General features: G+C 45.9%; 1 protein-coding gene across 2 annotated transcripts in view; it reads right to left on the reverse strand.

Moving 5' to 3' along the window:
* Klhl2 (kelch like family member 2) overlaps positions 1–14,538 on the reverse strand; it is a 112,221-nt gene that overhangs the window by 84,355 nt on the left and 13,328 nt on the right. For both annotated transcript variants that reach the window (XM_052752362.1, XM_052752361.1), the window contains exon 2: positions 11,825–11,950. In XM_052752362.1, coding sequence (XP_052608322.1) covers positions 11,825–11,950 — 126 coding nt within the window. The remainder of the gene's footprint in view (positions 1–11,824; positions 11,951–14,538) is intronic.

A 14,538-nucleotide genomic window follows, 5' to 3' on the forward strand; every position in this document is an offset into this window, starting at 1 on the left:
TCGCTGTAAAAAAAAAAAATAAAATAAAATAAAATAAAATTTTAGGTCTTGTCTAGGTTAAGGAAATCTCTTCCCTTCTAACAGAATCCCTAGACATAAGGACACAGAAAACAAGATGCTAAATTAAAAAAAAAAAAAAAAAAAAAAAAAAAAAGGGCCACTGTGCCAGGGCCTGTCCTTATTACAGAGATCTGTCCAAACTTGATTACTGATTTCTCACCCTACAGGGAGTTGGGCAGGAAGACCAGCATGGCTCTTTTAACAAGACACAGCTCAGTGAGAACAGGGTCAGTAGAGACGCATGAGGAAGAGGACGAGCAACCTGAGCCCAATACGCCCCTCCTGCCAAATTAAAAAAGATATTGGACATGACCCGGGGTCCCCATACAAAGGTGAAATTATCTTCAATTACACTGGCTGTTTATAAAGCATTTGGGCATGCAAAGCTTAACCTGGACCACCATATAATGTATTAGTACTCACCAAAATGTATTACCAGTAACAAAACTGAAAAGCATTTTGTAACCTTAAAACAAACCATTCTTCAGCTACCATAATTATACTTACATTTCTAAAACAGCTACTTTAATACCCTTTAAAATGTGTGGTGAGTGGGTTTCAGGTGCTTACATGATTACTACATTCTCTGTGTAATTAAAAAAAAGTTACTAAGCCAGGGGGTGGTGGTGGTGCATGCCTGTGATCCCAGCAATCAGGATTCAGAGGCAGGCGGATCTCTGTGAGTTTGAGGCCAGCCTAGTAAACAAAGTGAGTTCCGGGACAGCCAGGGTTTTTACACAGAGAAACACCGTCTCATCAAACAAAACAAAACAAAAATTAAACAAACAAAAATTACTGACAGTTATTTGAGAACCAGCAGGAGGGATTCAAAGCCCGAACCCATCTTGGGGCATTCATCTTGTGAAAGTCAGGCACAGCCGTGGTACAGGCACACACCCTATCCACAAATACATGAGCAATCAACTCGTGTCTGTATGAAGTACACAGGTCGCTCGCTCTCAAGGCCTCTGCCTCTCTCCATCAAGGGGCGCCTACTGTTAATTTCCTGTCGGCTCACAAGCCGCATGTTCTTAGAAGCTTAAGCAAATCCTTGCCACTTTCCACTTGCTTAGGAACTAGCTCCTGTGGGCTCACACCAAAACTTCTTGGGAAGTGTGCCGTGCCTTATTCTCTCCTTAGTTTAGGAGAAGCGATGAGAAAAGGGAGCAACCCAGATCCGGATATGTCAGCGTTCCATGGCCTAATACATACTTCACGAGCCTGCCGGGCTATTTAGACTAAAGGGTGGCTTGTGGGCGGCGCTGACTTAAGGGCTCACGATACCGAAGGAGGCATCCAGAAGTTCTCATCTGAGAGTCATTCAAGGCACTCATTTGGAATTGCCCCGATCGGGTAGACAACAATGACAAAATCTACCACCAGCACCAACAATTAAAACCACTCTGTATTCTGACCACCAGTGCTCACAGGTAAACCAGCAGGAAAAGAGTAGAGGCCTGAGGAAGACCTTCTCCTGCCCAGTCCAACATTTCAGTCAGCAAGGTAGTCGGCATTCAGATTCCCCAAAATGTAAAGTTGAGGAAACCAAGGTGAAAAGTGAATAGCCCAGGCTAGGGATGTAGCTCAGGGATATATGAGAATTAGGGTCTATCCTCAGCACCACAGACACACAGGCCTACAGCCTACAGCCTCCTCCCCATCCCACCCCCCAGAACTGACATCAATATTCAAACCCACAGAGGCTGGGTCCAGCACCTCCTCTCCACCAAACAATCACCTAAGTAGGGTACTTACAAGAATTCTTAAAGCTTGAACAAAACAAACTGTCCTTGAACTCTTAAATAGATAGCCCAGGCTGGAACCAAAATCACTCTATAGCCAGGGCTAGCCTTGAACTCTTAATGATCCTGCTTTGGCTTCCCGAGTGCAAGGTCACAGATGTACATCACCACACCCTAGTCAAGAAGTTATTAAGTGTTACATATAGCCGATAAAAGACTCAACTGGACCATCTCTACAAATATTTACAAGAAAATTATACAAAGTTTATACACTCACTCAGCAAAGTACTTCAAGACCATCTCTGCCCTTAAGGCAACCAGCATAAGAACAGGCTTTACCAGACAGAGTGGAAAGCACCACCACAAGGATACCACGGGAAGCTGAGCGTGGTAGCTTACACCTGTAATCCCAACACTCAAGAAGGGGAGGCAGGAGGATGACAAGTTCCAGACCAGCCTCTTGGGCAATACAGTGAGCCTGCCTATAAATAAACAAGAGTTAGCTCCATCAGAAAGGAGCAAGTCAATCCTAACAAAAAAAAAAAAAAAAACACTGTGAGTTGTGGAAAGATTACCCTCAGCAAAGGACAGTGGGGAACTGGGCCCAAGAATGGGCAGAAGGATGGATATGAGTGAGGGTCTGGAGGGTGGGGATGGGGGTCAGCAGGGTGACAGAGTCTCCTCATAGGGGCCAACCTGGCTTTTCCACAGTGAGCAGGGAATCTAGACTCCAGTCAAACCCAGGCCAAGGGCATCCTGTTTTCCTTGTGTCAGCAATCTCTCCTACTGCTCTCCTTTAAAGATGGATCTTAAGTAGCATTACACCCGAATACCTCAAAAATCACATCATTAATTACGCTCGGTTTCAATTACAATTACTCATTGATCCAAACCTTCCGGCATAACACCTGCTGGTTGCCGTATAATGAGCTTGGCCTCACTGGCTTATTAGTTGATGTCAGTTAACTAATAAGGCTGAAACATTAACAAAATATTACACAGGCACACCCTGGGTGAGGTTGTGGGAAGTCTTTGGGCCACATTAGAAATCATGGACACGCTTGCTTTTAGACCTCTGTTTTTTCATCCTTTTGTGTCAAGGAACAACATAGTTTAAAACCATGACCCTGACCAACCCTTTGATCAGTATGGTTGCGTGTGCACTGAATATACATCAGCATTCACAGCTGATCATCTCTTCCTCCTTTTTCCATTTTCATTATTTGTGTGTGCACGTGCATAAGCATACAACTCATGTGTGTGCATGTGTCTGATTGTATGCCTCTTTGTGTTCATGTGTGTCTGTCTGTCGTCTGTGTGAATGTACTCCTCCTGTGCATATGTGTGCTCATGTGTGTATACGTATCTGTGTGAGTAGATTCCATGGGTGTGCAGGAGCCCGTGGAGGCCAGAAGAAGGTGTCAGATCCCCTGGAACTGGAGTCAGAGCAGTTGTGAGCTGCCTGTGTGGGTGCAGGACCCACAGGGCTCTTCAGTAAGCCCTGCAAACACTCTGAATGCCAATTCAGCCATCTCTCCGGCCCCAATCCCCTCAACTCTTCCTACAGGTGCTTTCTTACAAGCTTGGGCATATAGAGAGCTGAGAATGGGAAGTCCGGCAATAAAAATAAGACATTTTTAGTGGCTCATGCTCTGTCTCTTAGACTTCCCGGCTTATGTCCCTATTATTTGAAATCTAATAAGAAAATGGACTGCAGACTTCAAAATAATGAAATAAAATTGTTATTGACCGTAAACTGCATCCATTCGTCCCTCGGCCACTCCAGTGGTGCTGACGAGATGCCACGGACTGTCAGCTTCTCACCAGAAAGACAGTGTCGTGACAGCCGGGACTTTACAGGTGAGTGGGGAGGCACACGAGGAAATAGATCGTGATAAAAAACAAAAACCAAAACCCGCATGGTGACTCACACCTGTAACACCAGCACCTGGGAGGTGGAGGCAGGAGGATTTCAAGGTCAGTGAAAGGCCGGTACTGCCAGAATATAAGAGATATAAGAGATACACAGAGACTCGGGGGAGGCTGTGACAGAGAGAAAGCCAGTGATGTCTAGGAAGAAAGAGGCCAAACCCCAACTAAGAAAACACTTCCGAAAACAAGTCAAAGCCAGAAAGGGACGATGGAGATTAAGAGATCTCATGTAAAATGCAAAGGACACTGGGGAGGGGAGAATTTAATCATCTAAATCAGTGGTTTTCAACCTGTGCGTCGAAACCCCACAGGGGTGGAATAGCAGGTATTTATATTATGATTCATAACAGCAGCAAAGTTATAGCGATGAAGTAGCAACAGAAATAATTTTATGGTTGAGGGTCACCACACCAAGAGGAACTGTATTAAATAAGGGTCACACAGGAATGTTGAGAACCACTGCTCCAAATGAAACAACATCATAAAAATTGGTCTTTCTTGGAAAAGGAAAAAAAAAAAAAAAACTTTGAAAATGATGAAACCTGCCTGAATACATTAAGACACCATTTGGTTCTGTGATAGAAAATGAATTAATTCCTAGGAGCAGGAAACCTATCGCTGCTTTTAAAATGCAGTGTGTCTTAAAGTACCATCCAACTGGGAGATATCAAAAATAATTAACTGTCATATGAAAAAAAAATTACTTGTGACTGGAAGCAGGAGCACAGGAAAGGGACAGGAGTCTGTCCCCCCCCCCCCCCCCCCCCAGGTACCAGGGAAAGTCTAGAGGCACCGCCTGCCACGTGGAGCAAGTCAGAATGACCCCCGAGACGCCAGGCTGGTGAGAAAAGCTGTCGGCCAGAATCCATGCCTGCCCACGTCTGGGGAGCTTAAGCACCAGAGAGAGCAGGGTCAGGCGTCAGAGAAGCAAGAGCACAAGGTCAGAAGAAAGAGGCACAGGGAAAGAAGCCCAGGAAATTAAAAATTGGTCAGGAAGGGAAGCAGAGGGTGGGTTCGGGGGTGAGGGGGTGGTCCTGACCAGGACATGGTCCCGTGATCCACTGTTGGCTATTGGGCACTAGGGAGGTGGAATGGGGAGGTGAGCTGTTGGTATATGCCTGCCTATGTGGGTGCAGTTGTGTGCATCTGTGCATGAGGTGTATGTGTGTCTGTGTGTCTGTGTGTCTGTCTGTGTGTGTCTGCATCCCCATCTGTGTGTTCGTATGTATGTGTACAGGTCAGAGCGCAGCCTCAGGTATCATTCTGGTACCATACACATTGATTTGGGGAGAAGACGGATCTCTCACCGGCCTGGAGCTCATCAAGGCTAGCTAGCCGTGAGCCCTAAAGACCCACCACACCTCCCCAGCACTGCGATTACAGGCACACACCCCTAGGCTGGCTTCTTTATGTGGCCTACGGGGATCAGACTCCATCCTCAGCACTTAGCTGACTGAACTATTTCCCCAGCCTCGAGTTCAACCAGGGAACTTAGAGGAAATCTGGTTATCGCCAATGCAACGGTTTAGAACCTACATTAAACTGGTTGTGGGTCCCAGAATAGAAAAAAAAAAAAATCTATCATTATTTTCAGATAGACTTCAGAAAAATTAGCAGAGCTGCAATGAGACCCTGGTCAGAGTCCCCAAGGATTTTAATTAGTCAGATTTAACCAAATCTAAGATTGACAATGTCCGTTAGTAGACAAGGCAGATACACTCTGGCTAAAATGTCAGTGATCTCAAAGAGCAAGCGAGCACGTATAACACATGTCACCATTATCTCCCCTTTTTTTCTTAAAGCCATGCCGGCAGGTGACATCTGCGAATTCCTGTTATAGCTAAACTTAAGAAAAATGTAGGTCCTGGGCTTGACAAGACTCAGCGGTGTGCTAAAAGCTCTGGGAGTGTTCAACCCCTCAGGAGATTTACCCCTCCTGAGACTTTCAAACACACAGGCAGAGGCAGCAGTCCAGCAGGGAACTTAGAGGAAAGCCAGTCACAGCCAACGATTTAGAACCCGCTTTAGACTAGTTATGGGTCCCAGAATAGACAATCTATCATTCCTTTCCGACAGACTTCGGACAGTGAAAACTTAGCAGAGCCACAAAGAGACCCCGGGGAAGGCATGAACTCCGTGTCTGTAGGGAAGGGACGTCTTCAGATTCAGGGACTTGCAGAGAGGCTTGGTCACTCTTAAGGAGAAGGTGATTTATTTCTGAATGCAGTAACAGGAAATACTAGAGAAAGGAAAAGCATGGGAAAGGTGAGGAGCAGAGGAGGCTGCTGCCTCTCCGAGGGGAAACAGCAAAGCCAGGAGACGGAGAGTCTGGAGTATGTGGGTGAGACTTGCTACAGGTAGAGTCTGCAGAACACAGGCAGTGTGGCAGGTAATCCATGCCCCGTGGGTTTCCAGCACCTCAGAGAGGGAGCAAAGAAAGAAGGTTGTTTCAGTGAAGTCATTTCCAACTGTCCATTCTTCACATTCTAGAAGAGTTTAATGATCCTCTCCCTGCTCAATAAAGCCCATTAAAAAGAAATCAACCACCAGTGCTTACGAGACCCTACAGAATACTGCTGGTTAATTCTGCCCGTACTCCAGGCTGTCTCTTAATCTTTCTTACATAAATACATCTGGAAGAACTGAAGGGCTTCCTGACTGCTCTGTCCTTCAAGACAGATCTTGTATTCCACTACAGTGTGCAGAACCAAAAGGTCCTGAGAACATCCTACCATATAAAAAATACTAGGACAGAAACAGTCACAGCCTATATGATTTTTTCTAAAATCTCATTAAAAATACTGAGAGAAAGGCAGCCTTACTTGAGTTCACTGTTCAATCCACTTGCCTTGGCCTCTAAGTAACAAAGTGTGAACAACCACATAGGAATTGCCACAGTTCGACTGTTCAAAGGTGCAACCCAGATAACAGACTCCTAGGAGGAAGTTGGGTTCATGCTGTGTCGATCCTGGGGTACAGTGGGGGAGGGGAGTGACGATCATTGCTTTAGGAGAAAGATTCCAGTTCGTTCGTTCGTGTTCCACAACATAAAAACCACTACTACTGGGGAATAACCACGTCTGTAGGGATTGTGTAAGACATGGAGGTGAAATCACAGTTTATCCTTACAGAACACTTTCAGCCCCTAAATATAATTTGAGGGTCAAAATTGTATTCCTTGTACATAAAACTAGGAGACTGCCTGCCTACTGCCCACACCCCAGTAAGAATCACTGCAAATTTTGTAAGCTCAGGTAGAGTCAGATATCCTAGAAATAAATTGTGTGTCTTTAATTTCTTTTAAAGATAAAATGCTGCCCTTTTTATTACAGTTCTTAAATCTCTCAAAAACTGGTAATCTACATTTCTCAAAGTTCTGAGAACTGGGTATGGAAGGGTACACCTGTAACTCTAGGACTTGGAGGTACAGGCAGAAGGGTGAGGAGGAGTTCAGTCATCCTTAGCTATATAGTGAGTTCAAGGAGACCAGGGATACATAAGACCCATCTCCAGGGGCGGGGTGAGAAAAGGCTGGGCAGATAACAAAGGCCTTTAATCCCAGCACTGGGGTGGCAGAGGCAAGGGAATCTCTTGTTAGAGGTCAGCCTGATCTACATAGTAAGTTCCAGACCAGCCAAGGCCAGGAAGTGAGACCCTGCCCCCAAAGGAAGAAGGTACCAGCAACGCCCCATACTTCCTTGCCTCCTCCTACACCCCTCCATGTGCAGCACATAGTAAACCGTGCGTGAGGACCCACTGTTGTGAGGACCCACTGCTTGATCGTGACAACACCTTCTGAACCAACACCTCTCCACTTGCCCTGGGGAAAAGTGAGGCTAAAGGCCACATTTCTTAGCGGAGAATCGGTGCCGTCCAAGAGCCCTTTACAGCTCTGACAGCTTGTCCCTCCGAAAGCCCTGATCCTACCTTGGTTTCTCAGAAATCACCAGTGAACAGCACTGCCCAGAAGATTCGGTCCAAACCCCCCTCTCGTAGCCTCCCAGGATTCTGTCCTTCTCTGACTTCTCACCTTTGCCAACCCAGTGCCAGCACAAAGCCTTAATCCACCTCATCTAAGGTCCACCCCTTTCCCAGCTGCGCAATTAGCTAAACCACAAAAGACTTCTGTCTCTGGCCCCATGTCTGCATCCTGGGACTCAGGGGAGAAAAGATTTAATTGGGTAATAGTTTAAGGGTCCAGGCCATCATGTTGCAGATGGCATGGTTGGCAGAGGCTTATTCGCGTCTGGGCAGTTCAGGAGGCAGAGAGGAGGCATACTGGCATTCAGATGGCTTTTTCCAGTACCACAGAATGGTACCACCCACATTTGGAGTGTGCTGTCTGTCTTCAGTTAAATCTCTTGCACAGAGCTCCCATCCTCCTACCTCTATCTGGGGACAGATACGGGAGCAACCATACCCTACACAAGTGACTTTGCTTCCACCAGCGGAAAGTTCAGACACCATCCCTAGTGTACAGAGCTGAGATTCCCTCCTCCCCACCCTCCCACTCCCACAGTGAGGCTGGAGCCACAGGGCTAGAGGCCAACGGAGGCCAGGCAGAGTGGTGAGAACAGGGAAGTTCTCCCTTCCCAGAAGTCAGGAAACCACCCTGGGCTACCCTTTCCTGGCAACAGGAAGCTGAAGCAAGGACAGGAAGTAATTGGGCACTTTGAGCTATACAATAAAAAGCTTTTTCAAGTTTCTTTAGTCTGTATTTTTAAGAGAATTACATGAATTGGCTATAAAAGGTAAGGAATGAAGACATCTTTTTTTTTTCTTTTTTGAGACTGAGCCTCACCCAGTAGCCTTGGAACTCACTATGTAGACCAGGCTGGCCTTAAACTCACAGAGATCCTCCTGCCTTTGCCTCCCCAGAATGGGGATTAAAGGCCTTCAGTATCACACTGCTCAAGAATGACATTTTTTTAAGGTTCTGATGCACCCACAAAACACAAGTCCGCCTTCTTGCTTCTCAGCCTTTTCTACACAAGTCTTCAGGATAAAAGCCTGAATTTACTTCATCCACAGTTTGTCCTTTTCCTAGCTGTGCCGATAATTCATTCTGTGTCAGTGTATACATGCACGGGCCTGTGTGTGCGTATGTGCAAATGTGTGGAGGCCAAAGGTCAACCCCAAGCCTCTCCAATTGCTCTTCGCTTCTCTCTGGAGACTGGGTCTCTTGGTGAAGCTTGCAGACTGGCTAAACCTGTGAGCCCATGAGCCCCAGGGCTCTCCCCGTCTCTGCCTCTGACGCAGTGCAGACCTGTGCTAACGCTCCAGGCTTCTGACGTGGCCTCCGGGGTTCCAAATGCAGGTTCTCATCCCTGTACGGCAAGTACTACACCTACTAAGTCTTCTATCTCCCCAGCCTGACTGTTCATCCTAAAAATACTATTGGTTAGTGACATCAGTCGAGCAAGCCTGGTCACAGACCAGCAGCCAACTGCAACTACCCAGAGCTCTCCTCTGTTTGGAGATCAGCATCAACTACCAGCCGGTCACATTCTCTCTCATGAAATAGAGCAACACATTGAACAAGGAGATGCTATTTCCCAGCCCTGTGGTCCACGCCCACAACAGGTCGGGGATGGCCCTGGCTATCCTAGGATAGCACAAAGACTCAAAGTCAAAGGCTTTTGAGAGCGTCAGCTCGGCCCGGCACAGTCATTTGCCTCAGGGGAAGGCGCCGTCAGTACTGCGTTCCTGCGGTGTAGTGAATCATGTCCAGGTCAACCCGAGACCAAGACAGAGAAGGAAGCCAAGGCTACTGTGCACCTCAGGAGTGGCAGGTGAGGGTGGAGGTGTGGAGAGGGTGCACAGTGGCCCTGCTAAAAGCCAGTCTTTATAGTTGTTGTTGTTGTTGTTTTTTAAAGATTTGTTTTATTTTATGTGTGATTGTTTTGCCTGTGTGTACATGTATGCACTACAGCATGTCTGATGCCCGAAGGGGTCAAAAGATGGCACTGAATCTCCTGGAACTGAAGTTATGGATTGTTCAAAGCCACAGTGCAAGTGCTGGGAGCCAAACCTGGATCCTCTGCTAGAGCAGCTTTTGACTGCTGAGCCATCTCTCCAAACCCTATGTAATCAGTTTTTAACGTCACCTTTATCATCAAAGGTTTGTTGGGCGTTGTTTGTTTGTTTGTTTAACCAGATCTTGTTGTTTTAAAAATGATAAGCGGTTACCGTGCAGAAAGGTCATGAGGCAGGAGCCAGGACAAAATCCAGTATCAGCTTTATTAGGAGGAGAAGAAGACAAAAGAACCAGGCCTTGTGAAGAAGCACATGCAGAGAGCAGAGAGAGAAAAATAGAGATAGTGGGGGCAGCAGAGAACAGAGAGATGAGGGGGAGTCTGTGTCCGACTCTTTAAGGATTCCCGTACACACGCGCAGGTAGGCTTACAGAGAGCTATGTCACGCATGCGCTGACCATGCCTCGCACACGTAGCATGTAATCACCAGCACGCACTGATGATGTAAGACGCAAGACCCTTTGCTTAGCTCCTGAACTGCGCGTGTGCGGTCATGCAGCTGGACTCGGGGGCAGAATCCTAACAGATCTCTTTACAGAGGCTAGACTGGCTTAAAGATGAGACCCTCCAGCCTCTGACTGTTGAGCGCTAGGACTTCAGGTGTAGCAAGCTGGTCCAGTGTGTGGCAAATGTGTGTGGCAAATTACCATCTATGAGAATCACCTTAGCAACTGGCAGGCACTGCCCCCAAACAACCACAACTACCATCACCAAAACAAGTTATGTATTTCCCTTGTCTAAAAGCAGCTTTCCACATTCTCTATGGCTGGAATTAGAAGCCTGTCACCAATATTAATCAATGGTAATATAATGCAAGTGACTATGTTCTAGCAGTCATATTAAAAATTTAAAAAGAGCCGGGCGGTGGTGGCGCACGCCTTTAATCCCAGCACTCGGGAGGCAGAGCCAGGCGGATCTCTGTGAGTTTGAGGCCAGCCTGGGCTACCAAGTGAGTTCCAGGAAAGGCGCAAAGCTACACAGAGAAACCCTGTCTCAAAAAAAAAAAAAAAAAAAATTTTAAAAAGAAACAAGATTAATTTCAATAAAACATTCCGTTTAAATCCCAATGTCCAGGTGTTGTGGAACAACCCTTCTGCACACCGTGAAGATGTGTCATTCTGATTGGTTTAATAAAAAGCTGAGTGTCCAATAGCTAGGCAGGATCTCCAGGCACAGAGGATGCTGGGAGGAAGAAGAAGGATGAAGTCACCAGCCGGACATGGAGGAAGCAGGAAAGTAGCATGGGCAGTACAGAGTAAAGGTAATAAAGCCACGAGGCAGAGGATAAATGAATAGAAATGGGCTAAGTTATAAGAGTAGTAAGAAACAAGTCGAAGCTATAGGCCGAGCTTTCATAATTAATAATAAGTCTCTGTGTCGTGATTTTGGAGCTGGCTGGTGGGACAGAGAAAGACTTGCTACATCACGGCTCTGAGGATGAAGACCTGAGGTGACCCACACAGTAAAAGAGAACTAACTGATCCCCACAGGCTCTCTTCTAACTGCCCCACGTGTACCGCCCCCAACACACACAGACGCGAATAAGCACATAAACAATATCTGATATTCTATCACGTTGACATACAACTGGCATTTTAAAGATTAAAAAGTATTTTATAAGCAGGGCATGGTGGTGGCACACGCCTGTCATCTAGCACTTAGGTGGCAAATGGAAGATCAGGAGTTCAAGGACATCCTCACCCTGGAATACATAAGATCTTCTCTCAAAAACATTAAAAAAAAAAAAAAAAAGGACGGAGGGAAGAAAGAAAAAGAAATTAAATATTTTCCTTGGAAAGCCACTGTGTCCTTTTTCTTAGACCATGCTTGAACTCACAGTAGCCACACACGACTAGACGCTATTGGACAGAAGAGGCCCCATCATCTGCACTTCTGATCCCCTTTCTTCCTTTAAAAACCTTGCAGAAAAGCTTTGGATGTTCCCTGTATCAGAGCAACAATGGAGGGGGAAGCGTGTATTCCCTGTAGACAGTGAAAAACAAAAGAGAAAGACTAATGGCTACATATGCATTAAAGTCATTAGAGGGCCACTACCTTCTCAGCTCGTTCATGACTTTAAAGGCTTTCTTCATGTGCCAGGGGTTCACCGTCACCGGGCAGTGCTTCTCAGTATTTTCATCTTTTGAATCAAGAGGCTTCTGATGACCCTGCTTTGTGCATCTGTACATAGAGAAAAGAACAAAAAAAAAAAAAGAGAGAGAGAGAGAGAGAGAGACAAAGATCTCATTAAGGATAATTTAGTTCCGGCTTGTCAAGCTACAAGAGACAAATTGAATGCCTCCCTCCCTCACTCTCTCCCTCCCCTGCTCAGTTAGAAGAAGGCCGTTCTCAAGTGAGAGTAAGACACAATTCACAACGGTCACTATGGTTTCTAGAAAAAAAAGTGGGTAATTATCTCCCCGGTGTCAAAGACCTGTCAAATACAAACAACAAAGATTCAGAGGAAATGGCTTAACAGATCTCCCCAAATAAAAACACTGCAAAATAATCCCTGTTGGAAATCAACTTGCTTTTTACAATCAACCTATAGTCACATACACATATACGTGTGTGTGTGTGTGTGTGTGTATACAGTTTGTTTGTTTGTCTGTTTAAAAACTAAGAAGCATGGTTGTACTTCATGCAAACTTCAGATACAAAATCTGATTCAAATTTACTCTCTCTGCAAAGACACTTCGCCCATGTATTCTGGGCCTACACTAGAAGATTAATCACGTTAACTAAAGTTTACTGAGTTCTCGACACATGGCAGCTTCTGTGCATAATAGTATGATCTCATTATTTATAATCGTCACAACAACTCTACAAGCCAATTATCATTATTAGCCCATTTCATGGATGAAGAGACTGAGGTGGGGAGGAGGCTATGAGTGACAAAGAGCAGAGCACACCCAACCTGAGTCGTCACTCATGTTCACTTCTACTTCCTACATCAAAGAATTTAAGCTCATGTTTAAATGGATAATTATTCTCTTTTTAAGAAAAGCTTTGTTTTCATTTTATGGGTATGTATGTGCATGTGTTGAGGGGTTGTCCACAGAAGCAAGAAGAGGGCACTGGCTCCCTTGCAGCTAGAGCAACCGATAGTTGTCAGTCACCAGATGTGGGGACTAGGAACCCAACTCCAATCCTCTACAAGATCATCAAGCACTCTTTCCTGCTGAGCCAACTCTCCAGCCCCTATATTTACAGTGCTTAAGAACCCCAGACTGCCGGGCGGTGGTGGCGCACGCCTTTAATCCCAGCACTCGGGAGGCAGAGCCAGGCGGATCTCTGTGAGTTCGAGGCCAGCCTGGACTACCAAGTGAGTTCCAGGAAAGGCGCAAAACTACACAGATAAACCCTGTCTCGAAAAACCAAAAAAAAAAAAAAGAACCCCAGACTATGAGTGTTGTTACATGAACTGTTCTGGCAATTAGTGGAGGGGGAAAAAAATCTGGTAAAATTAGGAATGTGGGGTGAGAGCTAAGAACTGCATATTAAATGAACAAAAAGGAAATTTTTGAAGTGATAAATGTATAACTTAGGAAATTTACTATAAATCAGTGAATTGCATATATTTTCTAGAATGTAAATTACACTTCAAAACAACTGGGGTCCAAAAACTGGAGCTGGAGAGATAGCACAGAGCTATCTCTTTTTTTTTTTTTTTTTGGTTTTTCGAGACAGGGTTTCTCTATGTAGCTTTGCGCCTGTCCTGGAACTCACGTGGTAGCCCAGGCTGGCCTCGAACTCACAGAGATCCGCCTGGCTCTGCCTCCCAAGTGCTGGGATTAAAGGCGTGCGCCACCACCGCCCGGCCGCTATCTCTTAAAAGCACTTGTGGCTCTAGCAGAGGACGTGGGTTCAGTTCTCAGTACCTGCGTCGTGGTTCACAACCACCTGTAACGTCAGTTCCAGGGGATCCAACGCCCTCTTTTAACACGCTTCTTGGGCACCAGGCATATATATAGTACACACAGACACATGCAAGTGAACACTCATACACACAAAGACAAAATAAATAAAATTTTAAAAATGAAGGTACCCCAGTAAGCCGACTGAAAACCATGCTTTTGTGTATTGCACAAAGACTAGCAGGAAGCATCCCTCAACATGGCACTGCTCTTCCCTTCCTGCCCTACTTCTAAAAGGGAGGTTCCTTTGTAAGAACACTATATTATACACCCATTCACGCAGTCAACTTTTTTTAAGTGTACTTGTAGAACACCAATGAATAATGCAAAGACTCCTGCCCCTTGCAGTCTGTGGGGAGGGGGCACAATAAGCCTGGCAAATCAGAAAAGTGGGTAGGTAGCATATTACAAAGTGCCACAGGAAAAAGGAAAGGTAAGATGGGGAAAGCAGGAAATGGAGAATAATGGCAACGAAGGGGTGAATTTGCAGTTATCAAAAAGAGTGATCAAAGAAAATAACTCGGAATTGAGATCCGAACAAAGGCCTGGAAGGTGAGAGGAGGTTCAGAAGGGAAGGCGCCAGCAGAGAAGGGCCAGTACGTGCCCACTGACCCCTAGAGCTAGAGTAAACAGGTGGGGCTGAAGTAACAAGGGCTTCAGTCTCCACTTTCTAAGGGCCACTGACTGCTAGGGGAGGGCAGTTGTGCTGGTTAGGTTTTATCGTCCACTAGACACAACCGAGAGTCACCCAAGGAACCTCCACCAAAGAACTGCCTCACTCAGACTGGCCCGGGACCGCGTCTGTGAAAGACTGCTTTGCTTGATGGATGATGTAGAAGACCCAGTCCACCA

The sequence above is a fragment of the Peromyscus californicus genome, unplaced genomic scaffold, assembly GCF_007827085.1.
Source record: "Peromyscus californicus insignis strain IS unplaced genomic scaffold, ASM782708v3 Scaffold_23__1_contigs__length_62951481, whole genome shotgun sequence".
In the NCBI taxonomy this organism is placed as follows: domain Eukaryota; kingdom Metazoa; phylum Chordata; class Mammalia; order Rodentia; family Cricetidae; genus Peromyscus; species Peromyscus californicus.